At 42.5% G+C, this 27,529-nt stretch overlaps 1 protein-coding gene across 6 annotated transcripts in view; it reads right to left on the bottom strand.

The window, feature by feature from the left end:
* PPP3CA (protein phosphatase 3 catalytic subunit alpha) overlaps positions 1 to 27,529 on the bottom strand; it is a 2,125,362-nt gene that overhangs the window by 688,824 nt on the left and 1,409,009 nt on the right. For all 6 annotated transcript variants that reach the window (XM_044062110.1, XM_044062111.1, XM_044062112.1 and 3 more), the window contains exon 6: positions 24,753 to 24,892. In XM_044062110.1, the coding sequence (XP_043918045.1) occupies positions 24,753 to 24,892 (140 nt within the window). The remainder of the gene's footprint in view (positions 1 to 24,752; positions 24,893 to 27,529) is intronic.

Here is a 27,529-nt window from a genome sequence, read left to right as displayed (position 1 = left end):
GACAGAAAAAAAGACAGCATCAGACTAAAAACCAGACTTGTTTCTGCCTGCTGTCCATACTGCTAAAGCATCTCTCATGTTCTCTCAGAAACTTAAAAAGTAACTAGAGTAACAGGATGGTCTGCATTTTCTGAGGGAGTGAAGTCTGAAAATGAAATAAATGTCATTATTTAGTGATTTGTTTGAATACCAAACATTTTATGAGGGACAGACCAAACATATAAGGCAAAAATCTGGACATTTGAGAGGCACAGTATGGTGAGTGTAAACCTAAGTGACTGTGTTACACCATATTATTGACAGCTCTCAATAAGGGCTTTATGGCTTTGAAAGATGACAAACCACTTAGTGTTTTTTTTCTTTCCTGTAACTAGTTGTACATGAAGCAGATAAAACTCCATGCACTGGGTCTCCAATCATAATCCTTTATTTTGTGTTCTCAATACGGACATTCTCAAGGTTTATTTCATGGCATCCATGTCTCCAGCACATAATGATATGCAGGTTATGATAGGTGACCCAATCATAATCCTCTACATTAGTATCAAGCCTAATGTAACTTCCAGGATGATAAAACTGCACTGAACATCTTGAAATTATAGGGAAAAGGTTGCAATCTTACTTAAAGCAGGCTGAGTTATGAGACTCAAACAAAAATAAAGACATTTCACTTTCCCTTGATGAATACATGCAGAGAGAGAAAGAGAAATAGAACATGAGATGGAAAGTACTGACCATAGTTAACACTGAAAAATGGCAAATACTAGCTTCTATATTCTTTAACATTTCCTCTCTACAGCCTACAGATGCAATGAATACTTAAGTAAAGTACAGTTTTGTACCTACCATAAATGTAGATGTTCGAAGATCCACATTGCTGCAGTCCTTACACTTGGGTAGTCCGCTGTCCTCGGTCGGCCCGAATATCAAAGTATAAGGCTGACGTCGGTCAAGGCGCATTTGACTGACATCAGGACGTCAGGGTACAAATGCGCATGACCGACGTCATATCCTCAGTCTTTTCTTGCCCCAGATGTCAGAAGACCCTAAAAATAAAGGTCAAAACCAAAAGACAGCAAACAACCAACCAACCACCCTTGCACTAACTATATGTACAATAGATACAATATACACAATATGTACAACCCAACCCACACAACCACCTCTAACTACAGAGGGGAAGGAGGGAGGGTAAATTGGACTGCAGCAATGTGGATCTTCGAACATCTACATTTATGGTAGGTACAAAACTGTACTATGTTCTTCATCTCACATTGCTGCAGTCCTTACACTTGGGTAGAATCCCAAAGCAGAGGTAAGGGAGGATGGCTAACTACAAGGAAGCAGGAGCTGCCAAGATGCCCTGCAAAACAGCAGTGGCAAAACCAGCCCTGGATTTAGAGTAAAGTGGCAGGTGATAATGCCTAGAGAAAGTATGCACTGAACTCCAAGTAGCTGCCTCCAAAATATCCTTGGTTGCCACTCCCCTCAAAAAGCTGTTGAAGTGGCAGTAGCCCTAGTGGAATGAGGCCTAATCCCAGCTGGACTCTCCTTGCCATGATGGGAATAACAGAAAGCAATGCAAAACCCAATCCACTTAGAAATAGTTTGTTTTGACACAGGCTTGCCCTGAGAACTCAAAGCAAAAGAAACAAACAACTGCTGAGACTGCCTGAACCCTTTAGTTCTGTCCAAATAATAACGCAACTGCCTGTGTACATCTAAAGTGTGCAAAATCTTTTCCCTTTATTTTGGGGATTTGCATAAAAAGTAGGCAAATGAATAGTTTGGTTTAAAGCCACACTAGAAACCACCTTAGGCATAAAGGAAGGATTAGTACGTAATGATACCCTATCCTTATGGAAAATCAAGAAAGGCTCAACCGCCATAAGGGCCTGCAATTCAGAAACCCTTCTTGCAGAGGTAATGGCCAACAAAAGAGCAGTCTTCCATGACAAATATTTCAACACAGAAGTAGCTGCAGGCTCAAAAGGTTGTAGAGTGAGTTTCTCCAACACAAAATTGAGATCCCAAGCAGGAGTAGGAGCTCTTCGTGGGGGGTCTTATATTCTTTGCCCCTCTAAGAAATTGCTTGAACAAAGGATGAGAAAACAATGGTGGGTCGCAATCATAGTGAGCCGAAATTGCTGCAGCATGAACTTTAATAGAAAAGAAAGACAAACCTTTGTCTAGTAACTCAGAAAGATATTGAAGACCCACACACATTAGGCTCAGAAACATCAAAATCTTTGCTGCACTCCAAAATAAAAATCTCTTCCATTTGTCTGCGTACACTTTCCTTGTACTAGGCCTTCTAGCTTCCAAAATAACATTCAAAACTTGCTGAGGAAGTGGAGGCCCACTATGGTTCAAAACAGAATATGCCAGGCTGTTAGGTGCAGAGAGTGAAGCTTGACATTTAGCAAATGGCTGTCCTCCTGCGACAACAGGTGTGGAATCGAAGGCAAAGGCCATGGAGGCTTCCGTGCCAGACTTCTCAGTAATGGGTACCAGTGCTGTCGAGGCCAATCGAGCTATTAAAATCATCCTTGGCTTGTCCTGTCTGACCTTTAGAAGTACCTTTGGGAGGAGAGGCAGAGGTGGAAAGGCATACACATGAAGATTGCTCCAATTGAAAGAAAGAGCATCCACTCTCCAAGCTGTGGGATGAAACCTTTTGTGCAAAACTTTGGCAGCTGTTGGTTTAGTGGAGAAGCGAACAGATCTATGTCTGGAGTTCCCCATGACACTGTCAATTTCTGAAATACATGAGGATCCAATTTCCACTCGTGGGGATCCATAATTCGTCTGCTCAACACATCTGCTAAGGAGTTCTGTGCTCCTGGCAGAAACCTTGCCTGAAGATTGAGCTGTAAACTGAGAGCAGTCTCCCACAAAATCATTGCTTGCCTGCATAGAGGATAAGAATCGTTCCCCTTGCTTGTTGATGTACCACATGACAGTTGTGTTGTCTGTTAGAATCAACACCTGCCCTGGAAGAAGTAATTCCTTGAAAGCTATTAATGCAAACTGGACTGCTAACATCTCCTTCATGTTGATATGTAGATGTTGTAGTCTGACAGGCCACTTGTTTTGTATCCACTTTCCATTTAGATGAGCTCCCAAGCTTTGTCTGAGGCATCTGTCGTTAAAATCTGACTCGCCTCTGGCGGGTCACAGAGAGTCCCTTGTTTAGGTGACATTCCTGAGCCCACCACAAAAATTCCTTTTGAATGCAAGGTATTATTTGAATGACAGTGTCCAGATCCTGGCAGTGCTGTGTCCATACATTTTGAGATACCATTGTAGCTTCCTCATATGCAGTTTGGCATTGGGAAGCACCAGAATACAAGATGCCATGAACCCTAAGGCTTGAAGGACTGTCCTTGCAGTCAGCCCGGACTGATGAGATAGTTGATGGAAGTAAAGGGATAGACTCTTTTGTTTGTCCGGGGTTAAAAAAGGCCATCTGGGATGCTGTATTCAGTCTCACACCCAGAAAGCACATGTCCTGAGAGGGTACTAGACTGGACTTTATTTCGTTCACAGAATACCCCAGGCATCTTAGCACTGCTATCACATATTCCAAATGATGAAGAAGCTCTTCCCTTCCTTGAGCCAGAATCAGGCAGTCGTCCAAATAAGGATAGATCTGTATACCTTTTAGCCTGAAGAAAGCTATCACTGGAGCCAGAACTTTCGTGAACACTCTGGGCAGTAGATAAGCCAAAGGGCAATGCAGAGAACTGATAGTGAGAAGTCCCAGCTCGAAAACGCAGATACTTCCTGCAACTTAGTCTGATAGGAACATGAAGGTAAGCCTCCTTGAGATCCAAAGTTACCATCCAATGATCTTTGCCCAGCAGAGGTAAAAGCTGCTGCAACGTCAACATTTTGAACTTGGGAATGTCCAGATAAGTGTTGAGGATAGATAAATCCAAAATTGGTCTCCACGTGTTCCCCTTCTTTGGTACTAGGAACAGGCGAGAATAAAATCCTAGGCCCACTTCTGGCATAGGGACCGGCTGTATGGCCCCTATTTGGAGCAACAGAGAAACCTGCTTGTGAGCCTCTATTCTTTGTTGAGGAGGAACGTCTGGCATGCCTTTGAAAGGAGGCAAGGTATGGAAATAAAACCTGTAGCCATGGTGTATGATATCCAATACCCATCTGTCTTGGGTAATTAAACTCCAATTTTCTTTGAAAAGTGCCAACCTTCCTCCCAAAGGTGCTGCCAGACAAGAAGGCTCTGGCAGCTGAAAAGGTAGGTCATTGGGTCTGTTTATGAAAGGACTGACCCCTGCCCTCACCCGAAGACTGTGCAGGAGAACTCCCTGTTCTAGGCCTGAAAGAGCCCTGAGCTCTGCCCCTACCACGTCTAGATCTACCCCTAGACTGGGAATCATAAGAAGGATACGTCCACCCCTTAGTAGGCCAATTTCTACTAAACTTTGGAGGCTGGACCTGCAAAAAATCTTTAACAGTCTGCATAGACTTAGCTTTGTCTTCCATTTTCTTTAAAACTGCCTCAACAGGAGGACCAAACAACACGTCAGATTGTAAAGGAGCATCTAAAATCCTTGTTTTAACATGTTCAGACAAATTTTAATCCCTTAGCCATGCGTGCCAGCGAAGAACTGACCCAGTGGCAGCCACCCTAGACGAGGCCTGTACAGCATCAAAACCACATTGCAAAGAATGCTTACCCACCTGTTCAGAAACATGTACTAAATCTTGCAACTCTTTACAATCAATACCTACTGCCAGAGCATCAACCTTAGCCTTTAATTGTGAAAGGAGATAGTTCTGGTATTTCAACATGTGAAACTGGCAATTCAAAGCCCTCATAGCAAGAGTGGAAGAAGTATAAACTTTCTTTCCCCATCTATCCAAGGCCCTAGCCTCTTTGTCTGCAGGAACCGGATTCTTAACAACAGAAGCCTTAACACCTTTAGGCCCCTGGCTAACAGTTTCTGGGTCTGCCCTAGGACTCTTAAAAAGATACTTATGAGCTTCAGGCACCCTGTAATACCTATCCGGCTTAACAGGAGCAGGAGGCAAAGAATCAGGATTAAGAGAAGCCTCTGTAAAGACATCTTCCACTACATCCAAAACAGGAGGTATAGCCAAAGGCCTATGCTGGGGTAAAAACAAAAATTCCCTAAGCCTTTTCCTGGAATCAGAGAAGTCCTGACCTTCCCACTTAAAATGCTCCCTCATGGAATGAAGAGTTTCTGAAAAAGAAAAATCCTCAGGAGGAGAAGCAGAAGGAGTAGAATCATCCACATCAGAATCAGAATAAGGAGAGTACTCCTGCAAGTCTTCAGCCGAAGACTCTGAAACATCTGAAGCCTGCTCAAAACCCCCCAGCTCAGGCTCCACCCTAGGTCTCTTATCAGGAGGGGGCATAGAACCCCTAATCAAAGTAATCAAATCTTCTGCCATTTTAAGCATATGCTTCTTGGGCACAGTTCCTGAAGAGCTAGGGGTAAAACCAACTGAAGCTAAACCTGGCCTGCCCCTGGGAGAAGCCTTTGAAACAGAAGGAGAGGGCCTAGCCACCCTAGGAAGGGAGGGGAGTATAGTAACCTGAGAAGCCCCTCAGCCTGACTTGCCTCCTGAGAGGCCACATCTTGCAATAATAAAGTCTCACCCTGGGAACACAAAGAAACCTCCGGTGGAGCCACCGGCTCCACCGACACCTCTAAAGAACCGGCGTCCGGTACAGACGGTTCTTCTAGCCTAGGCTTAACTGCTTTGTCCTTGCGCTTCTTCGAAGAAGCGGGCATCGGAGCATCCGACGGCATTTTATAATTGCACCGCTTCCCAAAGACTAATCTTGCACAATCCAACCTTCTCTTTATAGTGCGTTTATTAAATCTAGCACAAGAGCGACAGCCAACAACGTCGTGCTCAGGCCCTAAGCAAGGAATACACAAAGTATGATAATCTCTATGCGGTATCTGTTTCCCACAAGAAATGCAATTATTGACTTTTTCTGACATCCGGTAAATCACTGAGGCAAGAAAAAACTAAAATATTCCCCAACGGGGTACTTAGCCAACTTTGAACTCGGTCTGAAACTTCGAAATCGAAAAATCTCAGAACACCAACCGGCACTTGCAATGCTGCTTCTGCATCGGACCATGCGGCAAAAAAGACTGAGGATATGACGTCGGTCATGCGCATTTGTACCCTGACGTCCTGATGTCAGTCAAATGCGCCTTGACCGACGTCAGCCTTATACTTTGATATTCGGGCTGACCGAGGACAGCGGACTACCCAAGTGTAAGGACTGCAGCAATGTGAGATGAAGAACATCTAGGATTTTTGCAACTGTATACAAAGTTGCAGAATGTTGACACTCAACATAAAGAGACTGTAAGTTTCAGGTTTAAGCAAAATAACCAAATAACTAAAATAAAAAAAACACAAGAGTATCCAAGCAGATATTCAGACTAAAGAAATTCAATGCATGAATGCCACACATCATACACGGTGAATGTCTGACTACAGCTGCAGACATTGGATGATATGTTTGAAGTATAGGACATAGTAACCAAGAGCATGTTGGCACTGGAAACTACTCTGGATCAAAAACAAATTGAGTAAGGGTTCATGTGTGATGCTAAAGTACAACTACGTGTACTTGAATCAGAAGAAAAACACGACCAAAGCACCAGGACAACTGTATTAAGGCAAAGGCTTTATAGAAAGTCTACTAATGGCTCTATGATGTGATTGCCCATTCCACCATTCCGCATCTAGAACTCTAAAATCCATAGCAATGACATTTCCAAGCAGGAGCTACTTCAGACATTAGGGCTCCCCTTTCAGCAACAGGGCAAAGGAATTCTCAAAAATGCTGACAGCACAACACTCGACAACACTTCTGCTTGTTGGAGGAATTTTCCGGATGCACTGATGTGGCCTAGAAAAAAAAACTTACGGCATCACAAAAATGCTTACTGGTTACTAATGCCTATTCTCTCTGTTCTGGAGGTCCTCAACCAGGTCAATGGAGACTTGACTAAACAGTACCACCAGAAAGAAGTACTCAGTATGGAACAGCAGAGTTTATATTTAAACAGCCTGAGTCACACCATCCTGCAGACACATAACTGAGCCAACTGCCTTACCATAGCATAGAATCAGTGCAACCTAAAGTACAGCAGACTATGTGAAAGCCTACAGCAGAAACAGGAAAAAGAGACTTTTTATCCAGAGCCACCCTGATTTAAGATTCAGGGAACTTTTCCAATTTCTCCAGGGCCTCATTCATAAGATTCATCTTTTAGTAAACCGAAAATGTTAAATGAAATATAGGATTCAAGGGAGGCAGACATATGGCTTCACTACTTGTGCATTCAGAGAACTATAATGTGTGTGTACTGGCCCAATACATAATGGAGATGCTGCCCTATGGGTACACCAATATTCATTATAATCAATACTGTCAACAAACCATTGAGAACAATCAAGTTTATATTTGGGTAGTGAGTGCTCAGTCACAGCAGCACAATAGCACAGCACTACATCATCTGTATACATGCACTGTCGCTACTAGCTTGCAACAGCTACTAATTTGACAGCGATAAGGAATGGAAAGCTACTTTAGGCTGGGCCACTTGCCTGGGACACAAACACTGAGACGATTGTGGGACTGAAGTGCCTTATCTGAAAGTCAACACTGACACTAACAAACACAGAAATCACAGTGCATCAGTTTATAAACAGACTCGCATACAACATGCAGGCTGCAGGCAAAAGAGGTGCTAAAGCAAACTGACATCTGACTTACTGACTTACTTTTCTGAAAAAGTCAGTCATTAGGGAAGTAAAACAGCAAAACATAATGCTTTCCCAAAACACACAAAAATGCTTACTTGACAATTCTTGAGAGCACTGTATTTCAGAGAAAAGACTCTCTCTTTCTGTTTTGCAGTAATCTTAAGAGTAAAAATACACCTTTCACAACACTCAAGCCTTGGATTTCCCTCAAAAAATTGTGTGTTTAGGTCCCAGAGAAACAGGTCTTGCTCAGATCTATGAAGGATGATTACCACAGCTCTCAGTCCTTAGTACAGCAGAAGAATGGCTTACTAAAGCATTGTGGTGCCATCTGAAGTCAAGCTGGCAAAAAAGTAAAAAAAAAACACCATTGTCCAATTATATCCATCTGAATATCATGTTCTTTGGAAGTCTTGGCACGACAAAGTCAACAAGATATGGCTTTCATTCTAAGTGACCACCATCGTAACAATCTTTGGGCCTGGCACTAAGAAGAACAATTAAAGAGTTTAGGTAGTGTAAGAAAAGTACAGTTGTGTACACTTACCATAAATGTAGATGTTAGAGTGTATTCACTGTTGCAGTCATTACACTAGGGTTATCCTGCTGGCAGGCTATCCGCAGTCGGTCTGAATTCCAAAGTCTAGGTCCAGCATCAGTTGCTGTCACCTCTTCCCTAACGTCAGTGCGCCAGGGGTATAAAAGATGCAGCCGATGCCATTTTCTTCAGTTTTTCTTGCCCCAGATGTCAGGTGCCCCCAAAAGGGTAGGCTAAAAATATGCCAATAAAACATGCATGTACCAAAATATATTATACCTTCATCTACAAGCAAACACACCACATAGGTTGTATAGATTAGAGAAGTGCAGATAAGTTCCAGCAAAGAAATGGGGGATGGTGGGTGGGTAACCTGGACTGCAACAGTAAATACACTCGAACATCTACATTTATGGTAAGTGTACACAACTGTACTATGTTCTTCGTGTTTCACTGCTGCAGTCATTACACTTGGGTTGAATCCCAAAGCTATGGTTGGGAGGCTGGAGCTAAATAGCATTAGGAGTGGCTATGAGGCCTTGCAGAACTGCAGTGGAAAAGCCTGCCCTGGATTTAGAGTAGAGTGGTAAATGATAGTGCTTTGTAAAGGTGTGCACTGAGCTCCAGGTAGCAGCCTCTAAAATGTCTTTGGTTGGTACTCCCCTGAGGAAGGCTGCTGAAGTGGCTGCTGCTCTGGTTGAATGTGGCCTAATGCCCTTAGGCACTGGCTTGCCATGTTGTGAATAGCAGAAACAAATGCAGTGGCCTATCCACTTTGAAATAGTCTGCTTTGAGATAGCCTTTCCTTATGATCCTGCAGCATATGCCATTAGTAGTTGCTCTGTCTTTCTGAAAGCTTTGGTTCTGTTCAAGTAGAAGCGTAGTTGTCTGTGTATGTCCAAAGAATGCAGAATTCTCTCCCCCTTATTCTGTGGGTTTGGATAAAAAGTAGGCAGATGAATAGTTTGGTTAAGGGCCACACTGGACACTATATTAGGCATAAATGTCGTGTTTGTCCTCAGAGAAACCCTGTCTGGATAAAAAATGATAAAAGATTCCACAGCCATGAGTGCCTGTAGCTCTGATACTCGTCTTGCAGAGGTTATTGCTAGGAGCAGAGCTATTTTCCAAGATAAAAACTTTATATCAACTGTAGCGGCTGGCTCAAAAGGAGGCAGGGGGAGTTTTTCCAAAACATAATTGAGGTCCCATGCAGGTATTGGTGATCTCCTTGGAGGCCTTAAGTTTTTGGCTCCTCTGAGGTACTGCCTTAACAAAGGATGAGAAAAGATTGGTGGCTCTGTATTGTAATGAGCCGAAATGGCAGAGGCATGAATTTTAATTGATGAGAAGGATAAGCCTTTGTCCAGCATCTCAGTTAAGTATTGCAAAATCTGAGGAATATTTGGTACAGCTGTGTCAATTCCTTGTGCCTGGTTCCAAGCACAGAATCTCTTCCACTTTCCAGCGTAAGGTTTTCTGGTACTAGGCCTTCTGGCCTCCAAAATGACATCCATCACAGCTTTAGTGAGAGGCGCATTTTGTATGACTACATTATCCGCCATGCTGCCAGACTTAAGGTCTTTAGTTGGCTGTGCAGGATCTGATTGTCTTGTTGGGACAGTAGATGAAGTATTTGAGGCAAGGTCCAAGTCGGGCATTGAGACAAGTTCCTTAGGATTGGATACCAGTGCTGGCGGGGCCAGTCTGAAGCAATCAGTATCATCTTTGGCTTCTCTTGTCTGACCTTTAGGAGTACCTTGGGGAGGAGAGGCAGTGGAGGAAAGGCATATACTGCTAAGCTTTTCCAGCTGAAAGATAGGGCATCCACTTTCCATGCTTGTCTGTGATGAGTCCTTGTGCAGAATCTTTTTCGTTGGTAGTTGTGAGGAGAGGCAAATAGATCTACATCCGGGCATCCCCATTTCCTTGTCATCATGCTGAAGACTTGTGGATGCAATTTCCACTTGTGGGGATCCATGGGGCTTCAGCTTAGTTCATCTGCTAGAGTATTTATCTTTCCTGGCAGGAATTGTGCCTGCAGATGTACTTGGTAAGTCAATGCTGTGTCCCACAAAGTCATGGCTAGTCTGCAAAGGGGGTAAGAATGAGTGCCTCCCTGCTTGTTTATATACCACATGACCATGGTGTTGGCTGTCTTTATCAGTAGTTGTCCCGGATGAAGTAGGTCCTTGACGGCTGTCAGGGCATTCTGAACAGCTAGCATCTCTTTTTGATTGATATGTAGATGCATTTGGTTTGCGGACCATGTGCCTTGAATACATCTTCCTGCCATGTGGGCCCCCCAGGCATAATCTGATGCATCCGTTGTTAATGTCTGCCTGGCTGGGGGTAAAGTGAATGGCTGTCCCTTGTTCTGGTGACAAGCCTTCGCCCACCATCGAAACTCCTGTTGCAGGCAGGGAATGAGGGTAATTATTGTTTCCAGACTGTGGCAATGTTGAGTCCAAACACTTTTTAGGTACCAATTAAGTTTCCTCATATGCAGTCTCGCATATGGAATTAGTAAACGCAGGATGCCATGAAGCCCAAAGCCTGCAGAATTTTTCTTGCAGATGACTGGGCCTTTGTTGCCCACAGGTTGAAATAGGTAGTCAGTTGCTTTTGTTTGCCTGGCGTGAGATAAGCCATCTGGGCAGTTGTATTTACGCTTGCACCCAGGAATATTATCTCTTGAGAGGGTACTAGTTTTGATTTCTTTTCATTGACTGTGTACCCTAGGCCTGTTAGAAATCTCTTTACAAATGCCAAATGCTGTAGTAGAATGCCCTTTTTCTCTGCTTGAATGAGGCAGTCGTAGTCTCTGATCATGTAGCCCAGGCTGGTATGACCCTGACCTTGAGCAGCATCTTACCCTCACCTAGAATGACGCCACAGTACAAAGACAAAATGATCGATTTTAACAACTGGCTAAAATTTTGGTGTCATTCAAAGGGGATCCAGTGTCGGTCAGCCTGGGATGACATGCTCGACAAGCCACGTTGCTTCGCTAGGGACAGCTTGCACCTGTCACCACTGGGCTTTCGGATATTGGCAAAGGCTCTTGCCACCCCTATAGTGCCTTTTTTAGGCAAGGCTCAAAAGCCAAACCCACCCCCATAGACAGCACAAGGAACAAGAAACTAAGGGTAATGCTGCTAAACGCCAGAAGTCTTAACCTCAAGATGCCTTTTCGAAGCTCTCCTCAGTATGGAGAACATAGATATCTGTGCAGTGACAGAAACCTGGTTCAAGGCTCCAGAGAGCACCCCAGCACTACCAGGCTATACCTCATATCATGCTTTTCGGCCCCAAAACCCGGACCGAACCACAAAAGGAGGGGGAGTTTCCATATTTATCAAGTATATCCACACCTCCAGGTTAGTGGCATTGCACAAAGGCTCATATCATGCTTTTCGGCCCCAAAACCCGGACCGAACCACAAAAGGAGGGGGAGTTTCCATATTTATCAAGTATATCCACACCTCCAGGTTAGTGGCATTGCACAAAGTATCGGAGACCATCCATGTGCATACAGTGGGCAAGACTGCTTTTCAGTTTATAGCATCCTACAGACCACCCTCTCAAAGTCAGGAATCCCATTCGGCTTTCCTGAAAACATTGGAGAACATGAAGATCTCTCCGAACACCATTATATTGGGCAACTTCAACTACCCAAACATTGACTGGAAGCACTACTCAAGCCCCAGCACCTTAGCCCAAAGATTCCTGGAAATTATAAACTCAAATGCTATGGAACAACTAGTCACCACTCCCACAAGAGGGGACAACATACTAGACCTGATCATTACCAACATGGGGACTCTATGCTCCACACCAGAAGTATATCCCTCATTGGTAAGATCAGACCATAAATTAATTTCATTGGATGTCCACATCCCGACCCCACCCCAGCCCAGAAAACCACAGTGAAAAACTTCTCAAAGCGAACTTCTCACTTCTCAAAACCGAAGTGGAATCCTTCAAGGCCCCAGGGCCAGTGGAAACTACACCCCAAACTGCAGAATCCTATATAAATGCATTCTACGGACATCTCCAGGAATGCATGGATCATGCTATCCCAAACAAAACCAAGACCCAATCATCCAAAGGCAGGCATCCAGTCTGGTGGACCCCTGCCATAAATAAACTGTACAACAGAAGGAGGAAGCTACTACATGATAGAGCAAAATCCCTAATAGGAAGGCATCTCTGATCAGTACTAGCAAAAAGTACGATCCCTCATAAAATCCTCCAAGGCCAGCTTCGAGAGAAAAATTGCACAGGACACCAAAGGCAATCATAAGGCTTTTTTCTGTTATGTTAGAAACCTGGGATGCAACTCCCAGACTTGTTCTGAGTTGATTCTAAACGATAGAAAATAGACTGAACCCACAGACATCGCCAATATCCTGGCAGACAGGTTCAGTGCAAACTCCCTCCCCAAAAGAGCAAATATCTATCCTGGCAGAGGGCTGCCTCCCAAACATCTCAGATGCTCAGGTGAAGGCTGCCCTCTCCAAAGCAAAAAACACTGCTTCCATGGGACCAGATGGCGTCCCAGGTTGCGTCCTACATGAACTACAAGAGGAACTAATCCCTCAAATAAAACAGCTATACAATCTCAGCCTCACTACAGGATATGTACCCACAGAATGGTGTACAGCAACAGTGGTCCCACTCCACAAAGGTGGAGCATCTACGGACCCTGGAAACTATCACCCCATAAGCCTGACTAGCTTAGTCTGCAAGGCTATGGAGAGGATCATCATGGAGCTCATAAACAAAGACATTGGGGACCTACAGACACTAGATCCTACCCAGTTCGGCTTTGTCAAGGGCAGATCCTGCCTTTTGAACCTGGTTGACTTCTTTGAAACAGTCACCAAAGCCATAGATGAAGGGAAGGTAGTCCACACAGCCTATCTGGACCTTGCAAAGGCATTTGACACAATACCCCACTCGGGCATCATAGATAAGCTATCCAGCTTAAATATAAACCCCTATGTCACAAGATGGGTCGCAAACTGGCTCAAAGACAGAACCCACAGAGTGAGAGTTGCTGGAGCCATGTCAGACTCGAAACCGGTCACAAGTGGCATCCCATAGGGTTCTGTCCTGGGACCACTCTTGTTCGGTATATACTTTTCTAAGGTACAGGCAAACATGGGAGGACTATGGCTCACCAAGTTCGCAGACGACTGCAAACTGGGCGCAATAATCAACTCTCCAGCTGACACAAACATCCTTCAAAAAGGTCTCACAGAGACAGATAACTGGTGCCAGTGCCATGGTTTAAAGCTAAATGCCAAAAAATGTATAGTCATACCCTTTGGCAAAAACAATGTGCCCACAAATTACCACACAGGCGGAAACCCATTAAGTACAGAGAAAGTTATTAGGGACCTGGGGACCCAAGTTGATAGCAATCTCTCCTTTGAAAACCACATTGCCAAAGTGGTTAGAAAGACCTTCTACATAGCCCACCTCATCACGAAGGGTTTCACATCTAGATCAAGAGAGGTAATCGTGCCCCTTTATTCATCCCTCATCAGGCTCATCATAGAATACAATGCCCCTTTTGGGATGCACCTTACCCGACACCTGCAGCAATTAGAAAGACCCCAAAAGTATCTCACCAAGAGGATCAAGGGTCTCAAACAGATGCCATATACTGCTCGGTTAAAAAAACTCCAGCTCTATTCAGTTGCATACCGCCGACTTCGAGGCGATCTATGCCTGACATACAAAGCTAGGTCAAATCCAGAATTAATGGACATGCTCCACCTCAGTAAATCTAAATCTCTTAGAGCCACACGCTCGAGGGACTTGAACCTCAGCACAGAAATAAATAGAACTTGCTGGAGGGACAGGTTCATAACCCAGAGGCTCCCTTCGCTCTGGAATAGAATTCCAGTTCATGTGAGGCAGAGCACCTCACTGAATCTCTTCAAGAAGAATCTCGATAAGTGGATGGGGAATCGTAGGTTTGTCCCAGGGATTACTCCCGTGTCACTATTAGACAGAGGCACAGTAAACTAAACCTTAAAAAGGGCACAGTATACTCAAATCAAGGGGTGGCGTAAGCCATACAGAATCGGGCTAGGCTTATAATTGCCCCAGGGCAGATAGCCTAGTATGAACCTATGAACAAGTAAGGATATATTTGTATTCCTCTTTGTCTGCAGAATGCAATTACTGGTGCCAGGCACTTTGTGAAGACCCTGGGCGCAGTAGATAAGCCAAAGGGCAGTGCACAGAGTTGGTAATGCATTGAGCCAGCTTTGAATCTGAGGGATCTTCTGCATGTTTGTCTGATTGGGACATGCAGGTATGCCTCTTTTAGGTCTAAAGTCACAAGCCAAGCCTTCTTGCCCAGCATGGGCAGAAGTTGCTGTAGAGTCAACATTTTGAATTTTGGTATATCCAGATATGTGTTTAGAATAGATAGGTCCAGTACTGGTCTCCAGGTCTTGTCCTTTCTTGGTACTAAGAAAAGTCTTGAATAAAATCCTCTTCCCTGCTCTTGCTCTGGTACTTGTTGAATGGCCCTCATGTCCATGAGGGATGAGACTTGCTTTTGTGCCTCTGCCCATTGATGTTTTGGCAGGTCTGGCCAACCGTTTGTCCTTGGCAGGGTATGGAAGTGAATTTTTAGCCTTGCGACACTATGTCTAGGACCCATTTGTCCTGTGTTATAATGTGCCAATTTTGAGAAAAAAGTGCTAGTTTTCCCCCTATAGGTGCTGCCAGAAGATAAGTGCTTGGTGCAGGCAGGGGGAAGTCATTGGGACCATTTCCTGTATGGCTGTGATTTGTCTTCTCCACTTTTGGAGGTAGAAGCACCGCATCGTTTAGATCTGTACAAACCTTGGGGCTGGGATCTGCCTCTTGGGCGTCTGTATCTGCCCCTTTGTGGTCTGTCTGACACTGGAAAGGACCAATTCTTTTGTAGGCCAGTGTCTGCTAAATCTTGGTGGCTGTACCTGTAAGAAATCTTTAACCGTTTGCATTGATTTAGCTTTGTCCTCATTTTCTTTAACACCTCTTCTGCTTTAACACCAAACAAGGTATCATGCCGTAAAGGAGCATCTAATAATTTTGCTTTGACATGATCAGGCAGATTTTGTTCCTTTGACCAAGCATGCCTCCTGATGACAGAACCCGTAACAGCGGCCCTGCAGGAGGCCTCCAAAGAATCAAAACCACATTGCAAAGTATGCTTTCCAACTTGCTCAGCCGCATGTAATAAATCCTGCATTTCTTTGTTTTCTGCACCTTCAGAATTTATCAACATTTTCTGTTTAAGCAGTGACATAATATATTGCTAATATTTGAACATATGAAACTGACAATTTAAGGCCCTTATAGCCAAGGTAGCAGAAGTGTAAACCTTTTTTCCCCATCTGTCTAATGCCCTAGAATCCCTGTCTGAGGGGGTAGGGTTTTTTGCAGTGGAAGCCTTGGCCCCTTTGGGACCCTGAGAGATAGTTTCTGGGTCAGCAGCAGGATTTTTCAAAAGGAATTTATGAGTGTCAGGAACCCTATAGTACCTGTCCGGCTTAAAAGGAGCTGGAGGTAAAGAGTCAGGGGTCAGACTGGACTCTGAAAATACATCTACAATGTCTAACACGGGTGGAATAGCTACGGGCCTGTGTTGTGGTAGTAAAAGGAAGTCTCTGAGCCTTTTCTTAGATTCTGAAAAATCTTGGCTCTCCCAGTGGAAATGCTCCCTCATGGTATGCAAAGTTTCCCCAAAAGAGTAATCCTCAGGAGGAGAGGCTGAAGGGATAGATTCTTCAGCATCAGAATCCTCATAGGGAGGAAGAGAGTATTCCTGATCAGAAGAGGAATCGGATGAAGTGGAAACCTGATCTGAAGATTCATATTCTGTCTCTTGCCTAGGCCTTTTATCTGGAGGGGGATGGGAACCCCTGATCAAAATAATTAGGTCTTCGTTCATTTTGAGCATCTGTTTTTTGGCCATGGAGGCCTGTCCATGAGGCTGTTGTACTTGTTTCTTTGTCTTTAAAGGTGCTTTAGTCTTTGCCTTTGAAGCTGAAGTCATTTTAATGTACAACTGAGTAGGTCTGAAAACACCCTCAGAAGCCGATGCCTGCTCAGCGGCTCCGGACCCATCTGAGGGAATAGTCTCCGAAGGCCCAGTACCTTGAGCTTCCAGCGGCCTAGTCGACTCCACGTGGGAGTCGGTAGCGGCCTGCGGGTCCAAAGTAGCAGGCGTCAGGGGCTGCGAAGGCACCTCACTGAGAACCGGCAAACCAGTGACCGGCTTAGAAGAAGCCTCGTCATCGGTTTTGGACCTCAGATGCCTGTCTTTTTCTTTGCATTTCTTGTGAATTCCGGTAGTCGGACGGCTATCCGACAACATCGTATAATTAAATCTTCTGACAAAATAGTGAAATGCAAAATTGTACCGACGCTTAATAGTGCGTTGGTTAAATCTAGCACAAAACCGACAACTAGCAACGTCGTGGTCAGGGCCTAGGCAAGGAATACAGTAAGAATGAAAGTCCTTATGAGGTATTTGCTTCCCACAAGAAATACAATTATTAACTTTTTCTGACATCGGTAGAGAGCAAGAAAAAAGTTTCCCCAATGGGGTACTTAGCTTTAAATGAAGACTTCGGATCTGAAATTCGAACACGAATATCTAAGGAGTCGGCCAACCAGCACTTACGAACTGCTTATGCTTCGGGCACCGCGCGGCAAGAAAGACTGAAGAAAATGGCGTCGGCTGCATCTTTTATACCCCTGGCGCACTGACGTCAGGGAAGAGGCGACAGCAACCGACGCCGGACCTAGACTTTGGAATTCAGGCCGACTGCGGATAGCCTGCCAGCAGGATAACCCTATTGTAATGACTGCAACAGTGAAACACGAAGAACATTAGCATCTACAGGCAGACAGGGTTGGTAAGACCTGGGGTATTGTTCTATCAGATTTCAGCTGTAGCTCATCAATAACCCAAATAAACATAAAAAGAGGAACAACTATTTCTCCACCTCATGAACATCATAAAAACTGAGGAAAAAAGTTCATAGTTTCCTTGAAGTGGCTTCCTTATGACAGTACTTTAAGCCAGGTTTGCTCTTTATGGGATACAAATGTATGCACACAAAAAAATGAACCATTTACCTTTCAGTAAGGTAAAAAGTGCATTAAATTACATGAAATATGCTGGCAGTCTAAAATGGTCTGTCCAAATGGTCTGACAGATTGTCTGGGTCTGTAATCTTAACTCCCTCAGTAGAGGGAGCAAAACAGTGTGTGAAAACATGGGTGGGTGGGGTCAGTTACAGATTTTATCTGAAACTGTCAAACGTGCTCATACTATATAGCACTGTCTGTTTTCTTTCTAGGTTAAGGTTAATTTACAACACCATGACATCTTCCCATCTTGTAAGAACAAAACTGTGTGTGTCGCTCTCTCTTTCTCTCTCTTTATGGTTCCTGACCTTTGCTGATTGTACTACAAGACATTTTGGCATTATGACAGTCTGCTTTAATTCATAGGTTCACAGGAGATTACTAAGCTAATAGCTTTACAGCCCTTACATGCCTAGCCAGTATCACCTGATTTTACCCAATATATGGCCCCAAGAGGCAAGAAGATTGCATGGGCTTGTGCCTATGCACTGATTACCTTACAAATTGCCCTTGTCCATAATGACCATAAGCACCACCCCAAGGTCTGAATTGGTGATTCCCCATTCACTGATCCAAACTGCATTTGAAGACGGCTAGAGAAGGGCTCTGCTTTATGTGAAAAGAAAGCCTGTTCCAAAGAAGGGGCAATCTCTTGAGATGCATCTCTCTCCAGCATGTTTTGTTTGAGTCGCTGACTGAGTTTAGATCGCTAGATCGACTAAACCTCATGCCGTTTGACTTACAGATGTGTAGCAGCTCCATCAGGGCTGGATTTGCGAGTGTCTTGTATGTTAGGCATAGGTCACCCCTTAATAGTCATTAGGGAGAGAGTAAAGGGATAGGGATTTTAGTCTACCTGCATAGGACATGTTGTTTACGTTGTTTTCTTTGTGAGGACCCTCTACGGTCACTTCAGCTGCTTTAAGTGCCAAGTGAAGTACATGCCAAAAGGCGCATGCAAGCGACTATTGGTCTAATTAGGCCGAGTAGAGCAGGGCTATAATTTCCTTGGATTTAGATGCCATACCTTTACTTACAAGTTGCGCCACATAAACGGACTTCCTCACCACTGTGGACATTTGTCGATCTGAGTTCAGGCTACTATCTACCTGTGAACCTAGAGCTCTCACTTCTGAGTCTACTCTTGGTGTTATAATATGCAGGGGTATTTGAGCTGCCAAAGGGCATGATAATGTATTTTTTTACATTCAGTTTTAGGCCATGGTTCTGGCACCAATCATTTGTCTGATCTAGACCCACCTGAAGGATACCTACATCACCGGGGAATTTACTGATTGCCCCTTGCAGTAATAAGCTGACTCTGTCATACAGAGGCCTTCCACATTAGCCTTGACTTCAGAGAAGTATATTTCAAACAGGAAGGGTCCCTAGCATTGAGCCCTGTGGCACACCACTAGTAAACAGCCTCTTACTGGATTTGGATTCACTGATTTTAACCAAGTGTCCTGCCCGTGAGCCAATTGGCTATCCATCTGGTGACACAGGGATCTATGCTCAGTTTTGCAAGTTTATTTAGAACACCTGAGTGGGGAATTGTGCCAAATGCCTTGGACAGCGATGTAGGCGGTATGTACTGTTTTACCCTCATTCATGGCCTTAGTGACTTTCTCAAAAGAAATCAACCAGATTCAGTAGGTATGACCTGCCTATGACAAAGCCAAATTGGGTCAGGTCCAGTCTTTGGAGGTTCATGTGTCATTATTTATCAGGTCCATGACTATTCTTTCTATGGCTTTACATATAAGTAAGGCCAGTCAAACTTATGGGTCTCTAATTTCCCGGGTCAGTAGATGGCTCCCTTTGACACAGAGGGATGACTGTTGTGGTCTTCCACTCTACTGAGACAAAGCCAGTCCAGATGCTGTTGTTAAATGAGAGTTCCTAATGGACCTGATAAGTCCTGATTTAAGCTGTTTAAGAGGCAACCTGGTATATCATCAGGCCCCACTGAAGCCATGTTTTTAGATTTAGAGAGGATAGTGGCAACCTGTTCTCTTTGGTGATAATTGCCAGTGGAGTGACAGATGCTATTTCTTGGGGGGGGGGCACTGGAGGTGATGGGAAGATGAAATTTGAGCTGAATTTGTCAGCCAGCAGATTTGTTGCATCTTCCGTCTGAGTACAGGTGATGCCATCTACAACTAATTCCATACACTGTTGGGTGTTGCCTTTAAGACTGCAGGCATAACTGAAAATGCCTTATGGTTACCCTTAGCTTTGGAGCTGTTCTGAGCTGCATGACAGGAGTTAGTTTATAATTTATGCTTTGCATGATACCAAACATTACTTAAAGTGAATTGTTCACTTAGTGAAACTTACTCTGCCTCCATGGTATGTGGTGCAGGAATTGATGAACGGCATTTTCACCACACAGGGAAACTTTTTTTAGCTGGTCCTTTTCTCATGGTAACTTTTTAAAAGTACTGGTCTTGCCAAGATTTTGCCATTGAGAATAAACAGGGTACCTTTTTGGCTAGGCTTATATAGGCCCTAGGGCCAATAGCCTAGTACCTACCTATGAACCTATGAATTTTAACATCAATGACATCAACTTAGGGAAAGCATGAGGTGTGTCCATAGACTTTAATGAATGCATCACCTCACATGCATGGAGATGCGTCCATTAAAGTCTATGGATGCACTTCACATTATCAACAGCATGATGCCACTGATGGATAACACTAAATTTATATGGGCTAAGGTTTAATGTTGTTGTTGTGTCTTTCGGCTTTTCCCGGTTAGGGGTCGCCACAGTGGAACTCCAGTCCGCTAATGATTGGCAGTAGATTTTTACGTGCCGAGTTGCCACCTCTGACGCACAACCTTCAACGAAGATACGCCCATTCACGCATTAAAAAAAAAAAAAAAAAAGTTTACAAAACTTTGTATCCCTAATTTGATGTCACTGAGGGATACAATTAATTTATTTCTGCTGAGTTTTAATAAAAAAAGTTTACAAAACTTTTTATTAAAAAAAGGCTCAAATAAATAAGGGAAAAACTATTATTGTATTGTGGCATTTTCACTCACTAAATGTCACAACGTACCTACAGATATGAATAAATCACTTTAAACGAAATTATGTAAATTTACCTATATACATAATTTCGTTTAAGAAACAGTCCTCTTCTTACAAAAATAACCTATCTAATTTCCACTATTGCCTTGTCATCACACACCAGAGTATGAATTAATTAAAGAAGGACCACCTCTAAAAGTTACTCGAAAATGTGCGGCATGATGGCTTTTACTTCAATAGAATGAAAAACAATTCTTTACCAAAAGGGGGAGCAGACATTTTACTTTCCAGGATAAATTATCAGTGCGACACAGATCTTGTGCTCTACTGCACAAAGATAGAGAAAAACATATTTAGTTAATCCTCGTAATGTTTACAGTTAAAAACAACAATAATCATAATGAGAAAGTTAGACAGAACTCTGACTTGTCAAATTTCTCTTGTTAATTAGCCCAATGAAATTTGTCTGTGGGAGGATACTAACCCCTGACAAATCATAATGATGTTTTTAGAAATACAAGAGAAGATGGCTTCATCCAGCAGATTATTTGGAATTCAGTTTTACAGTGCAGTCAAGAAAGACATCTATATAAGGGAGGAAAAGTATTGGCAATTCTGCTAAAAAAAAAAAAAGAAAAGAAAAGAACTTATGTGTAGTTTTTTCCTATATGACAAATCACTGAAAGCAATGCCAGTAAATGCCCTAATTAAATGGTGAAAGCTACTGCTCCATCCCTGTAAGTGTGACACCAATAAAAGTGCTGTGTAATGGTAAGAATAAGCAGGCAGTTTCCTTTCTTTCCATACAGTGCTCGAGTGAACCAGTTCTGTAATACCACAGTCCCACTTTCTTTGTAGATCAGTACATCTTGGAAATTTACTTCTGCTGTCACACTTTCTAAGGCAGAAATACAATAGTTCAAACCCAGTTAAAGCTATAAAAACAAATTTCTGTAAAACATTAAAACCATACAATGACAAATAAGGAAATAACAAATGGGTTCAAATCGATGTAAAACAGTAATGGAGTACAACAAACGGGTTGCCATTAGCAACACAGCAGTAAAACCAATACATGGCTAAAAGGTTAGTATATTGGTGACTGCAACTGAAAGTACAAAAAAGAAGAAAAGAAAGCAAGTATTCTGGAGAACAGCAATGGCAGTTTACAAAACATTTCTCAAGAACTTAGTGGCAGCATAAACATTGCTAGGGTGACGGCTGAAAGTCCAAGTACCATAATAAGTAACAGGTAATGCGTACCAAGTCCAAAACTTGAAGGTTTCTCCCTAACCTTGAGGTACAGATATCTCAGAATTAATGTATACACACGCACACGCACACGCACACACACACACACACACACACACACACACACACACACACACACACACACACACACACACACACACACACACACACACACACACACACAAACTTACTTCAAGAGTAGGTAAAAATTTAAAATAAGGCCAACTGACCTTTGCTAAAAAACTGTTTACCACAGAGAAGATTCAGAGGGAGGTGCAGGTCATTAAAGTCCACACAGCTTGGTCTGCAGAGCCAAGTTATCCAGCAGTTGACTGCCCAATGCAAAGATGTCTACAAAGTTAACAGACACTAGCATAATGAACTATATCCTGGGGCCAGCTTGCCATGAAAATGATGAGATCAAACTTATTTTTTGCATTTCTGTAAGTTTTGCTCGTTATCAATCTTCTAAGTTAACAAAAAAGTGTGTGTGCAATGACTTAAGGACTATATGACAACTCAACAGCATGTAGCTGTGAACAAAGAAAATGGTCAGGATGTGATAAATGATGCAGCATAAAGGCTCAAGAGTAAGGCCAGAGCTGACACTGCAGGCAATGTTAAGTGAACACATCAGTAGATTACAGAATTAAAAAAAATGGATTAGGGTGGTAAGGAAGCTACTTAGGATTTACTCATCCTATGCTTGTACGGACAAAGAACAGAGCACTACAGTCGCACAAAAGCCTGACACTTTAAGACGTACCACATCAACTATCTCGCGTGCACAGAGAGGAGGAGACCCAGGTGACTTGGTTTGGGTAGTGCCCCTAGCACTGCAGGAACTAGGCAGGTAGGCTGAAAAGGGTAGGGGTGTGGCATGCTCTCCTCTAGGGCAGGAATGGGGGGGTCTGCATGCATACAGAGGCACAAAGGGAACTGTGAACTCCATGATGACGACTGGAGAGACTAACGCTTGTGATGTGGAGGAAATGCCCCTTGCTTAAGTTAAGGACATCTCCTCTCCAGCACCTCACAGGGTGTACACGTGGTTAGAAAACAGAGACACTTCAGACCATCCTTAATGGCTGCCTCAAAGTCCACCCCTCTCAGTTAGCTCTCGTTCAATGAAAGGGATGACTGACCAAGAGCAGGTCTCATGGCTGGCTGGCAGCAGAATCAAAAATTGCAAAAAAGACCTTCCATGTGACTTGTGCTTCATCTTGGAAGGGAAGGCTACAGGTGTAGCCATCTTCTTTCTCCCTGGAATCCAAGTATGTGGGGTTTGGCCAGTAAATGTAACCAGTTCCTAACCTTTCACCTTGCTCTTACCTTTCTTAGAGCACCAGTGTTTAGTGTGGTTACATTGGAGCCATTCATATCTCAGTATTACTGTGGTAGACTTCAATAGTTCAATGGGATTTCATTATACCACATTTATACTTAAGCTGGGTATATCAGGATTTACCCGTGGCTGGTGTAGCTTGATCATAAGGGTGCAGCCCAAGTGAGTAAACAAAGCCAACTGTGAATAAATCTTCATATACCCACAAACAGGAGGGGATTACAGTTATTGTACGATTATATAATTTAAGAATTAATTTCCTTACCTTTCTTACATAATGTATTTGTATAAGGGCACTTCATTCTTCTTCTGCTTTGTCTTTCTAATACTAATGAATTGCGTGTGTGTACAGGACTTGCGCTGCTACGCTTGCACAGTACATCTGCGCAGGAGAAGTGATAGAGGAAACCATCTTCACTGTTGCTGTTTTTTAAATTTTTTAAACTATTAAAAAAGTAAGGGACTTACAAGAGACTTATAAGGAAAATCAGGTAGGTTTCTGTTTGTTTAGTTTTGCAGAATGTACCTCATTTTGTTTACATTTTGCTCTCTCCCCTAGCAGATGCCAATAGAAAGTCTGGCCACTGAATGGTACTTCAGCAGCTAGAGTTTTCTTCTAGTGGTATATGTTCGATTTACAGTGGGCACACTGGTTGGGCTGTCCAATCCCATGCTAGTTTTTGAATAGTAACGAGCATTTGCTGAATAATAGGGATTAACAATCAGGGAATCAGCTTTTATATATTTACCTGCCTTGCAGCAGCTGGCCTACAGAAAACGAATGCTAAAACAGAGTTTGGTGGTGGAAAGTACCAATAAACAATTGAGAAATAACATGCTCTTTTAGTACCTAGTTACAACTATTTACATGTACTTTTTTTTACATGCATTTACTTTTTGTCCTAAGTCCACTTCTTGTTACCATGCCATGGTCTCAAGAGAGAAATCCTAGATTTCATCCTCATGGTAACTACAGGATGTTTTGTGCTTCGTCCTTGCGTTCCTCCACCTCTGTGCAATATGCACATTTTTTTTTTAAATGCAATAGGTAATGAAAGTAACACCAATTACCGTGCTGTAATCTAAACTACTGACTTTTCTAATCTATGACTACCAATGCTAACAGACGGAAAGGCTGAAAAAGAGTAGTGTGTGCACACATTTACTTACCGTTCTGCACCCTCCTGTCAAAGTGCTGTCTGACTCCATTCACATCAAACTCATTAAGTACTTTCTAATTAGACTTCCATACACACCACTGATAATTCATACCCTACCCAGCTCCTGCTGTGGGGTCAGGGGAAGGAAGAGGTGTAACCACTTCAAACTTATTATCATTCTGTACACTTCAGGGGTTTCTCATATCAGAAACATTCCTCACAAGAACAAGCAAAAAAAAAAACATCAAGAGAACAAGTTCATCACACATTTGGCATAAAGCTGTCACTTCTTGCCAGATGACTTGCTTTTGTGATGGCAAACGTGAAGATCACACAGCAAGGCTGTTCTTTACACAGCTGTTACTACCATAACCAGTTAAGCATTTTTCCAAAAAATTAAAAAACAGTCTCAAATGAAATATGTTATTGTGATCTTAAAAAAGCATGCAAATATCCTACCTGTAGAAATACGAGCAACCCCTGACTGTGTTGTGAGTGAAATGTTCCTGAGACTTCTCATTCCCAAAGTCCTCCAACGGATCAGACCACAAGAGATCACACATTGGCCCGTATGCAGGAGGTTCTTTAAATCTGTCTAACTACAAGACAGAGGAGAAAGACATGGTCATTGAACTGTAGCTATGGTTCATATTTAATAGTCTATAATAAAAAGGGGCTCTACTGTACCACAGATAAGCAAAGGTTATGGCTACAGAGGAAAAAAAAAACAAGTTGTATGATTCAAACAGAGCTAAAGCACACGTTCCACAAGGTACTGTGGTTTCTCATGAAGTAAACCAATAAAAGAGCTGCTGCATAACTACAGGATTACATAGTGATACTGCTTAGTGAAATCCAGTGCCTAGCTCTCTACTTCCACAATTTTATCTTAACCCACTCATTTTAAATGTTTAATAGTGTAGTCCTTAAAATGCACTTACCTCTACCTGCTACACTTCCAAAATGGTTGCTGCCATTCCTCCTTAAGCCACACGGAGCACTAATTACGATATTGCTAAACTACAGTTTACATTTACCCCTGTGACCTAACAGTAAAGTGGTTACAAATTCATTTCTTCCACTCTGACTTCATCACAACCAGAGTACAAAGGCACACACCAGATGCAAAGACATTAATGCAGTACAAAATCTAGAGTATATTTAACGGCTGCACCTGGGAAGAAAGGCTCTAGTGTGTCATTCACTCCAAGTATCATGAGCATGCTTTTTAAGGGAGTTAGAAGGCATACTTTTGCGTGTCAGAAATCATAAGACAATTCATACGTTTCAAAGTGATTACAAATTAACATTAAATAATTTCCATAATGTCTTGACAGAAGACAGTGTCACTGAGTACTTGATGTACACCATTAATAGTATTACAGGGGTGTAAATCAGGATTTTTGAAACTCTACTCCAGCTTTTGGAATACAGCCACCTGACAATTTACCTTTTCATTTCTACAAAAAATATTCATTCAACAAGGCATAGATAGGTAACCATAAACCATGAGAAATATGCAAGCAAAACATAAAAATGAACAGGCCTCATAAGGCAGACCAGCCTGCCCATCTGAGAAATGCTGGCTTAAAATGATGGCAAAGCTTGGTTGCTGCAAGTTAAAAAGTTAAAATTACACTACTTAGGAGCGGATACAAAACTGGATCAGGCATAGTGTAGACAAACTGCACATGCTAAAATTAAGTTTGCCTGGCAGAATGAACAATGGGATGCAGAAAGAACAAGAATTGGTCAACATTTGCACAGATCTAATCAATAGACTTCTAGCTAATTCTAACATGCCTTATAGCTGGAAGGGGCAAATACGTGCATTTATTTTCTACAAAGTTAATACAGTGAGTAGGGAATGCTTGGAAACCACCGGTACTTGGAAGGTTAAACAAACTAACTAATAGAGGAAGATCTTAGGAAACCTACCGGAAGAGTTACATTATTTCCAAGATGATTAGAATTGCCTACACATAGTAAAGGCTTTGTTAATTTTAATTCTGGTGGCAGGCAAAATAATAACTACTAGAAAATGGGAATCAAAATCGAAGCCAACCGTACTAGAAGTAATGAATATAGTAAAAGAAATAAAAGAATTGGAAGTGGGATCTTCAGAAAGGGGATCGATGCCAGCCGTACTAGAAGTAATGAATATAGTAAAAGAAATAAAAGAATTGGAAGTGGGATCTTCAGAAAGGGGATCGAAGCCAACCGTACTAGAAGTAATGAATATAGTAAAAGAAATAAAAGAATTGGAAGTGGGATCTTCAGAAAGGGGATCGATGCCAACCGTACTAGAAGTAATGAATATAGTAAAAGAAATAAAAGAATTGGAAGTGGGATCTTCAGAAAGGGGATCGATGCCAACCGTACTAGAAGTAATGAATATAGTAAAAGAAAGAAAAGAATTGGAAGTGGGATCTTCAGAAAGGGGATCGATGCCAACCGTACTAGAAGTAATGAATATAGTAAAAGAAATAAAAGAATTGGAAGTGGGATCTTCAGAAAGGGGATCAATGCCAACCGTACTAGAAATAATGAATATAGTAAAAGAAATAAAAGAATTGGAAGTGGGATCTTCAGAAAGGGGATCGATGCCAACCGTACTAGAAGCAATGAATATAGTAAAAGAAATAAAAGAATTGGAAGTGGGATCTTCAGAAAGGGGATCGATGCCAACCGTACTAGAAATAATGAATATAGTAAAAGAAATAAAAGAATTGCAAGTGGGATCTTTAGAAAGGGGTAGGAGCAAATTACATGGAAAGAAATGGGAACTGTGTGAACAATACATGCTGTATAATATGTTCAGGAGGTGGAATGAGGTTTAAGGGCAGGCAGGAATTGAATGAGCTAAATCATGTTCAACAGCAATGGACTATACAGAAGATTACATGTGATGTATAATGTTTACAACTGAAAATATGTCAATATGGTTTGTTTTCATTTATATAAATGTATGACTGCCTATGTCATAAGTCATTCAATAAAGATGCTTCTTATTTAAAAAAAGATGGCACATTTTAGTAGTTGAGTTCATATTTACCAGCACAACTTCTTGTTACATCAGTCCAAACAACAGTGTTATCTTTTTTTCTGTAGGTGTGATTCTTGATACTAAGTTGCCAAGGCAAACTTTGTTTTCTGGACTACGTCACAGACATTTGTCTCTTACTTTACTAGCAAGTACTAGGTGCTGCCAATGATGAATCAGTCTAAGTAGCCTA

Source organism: Protopterus annectens, chromosome 2.part1 (genome assembly GCF_019279795.1).
Source record: "Protopterus annectens isolate FY-2018-M chromosome 2.part1, PAN1.0, whole genome shotgun sequence".
NCBI classification, from domain to species: Eukaryota; Metazoa; Chordata; order Ceratodontiformes; family Protopteridae; genus Protopterus; species Protopterus annectens.
The sequence above is the reverse complement of the archived record's forward strand: the minus strand, read 5'-3'. Positions and strand labels throughout refer to the sequence as shown.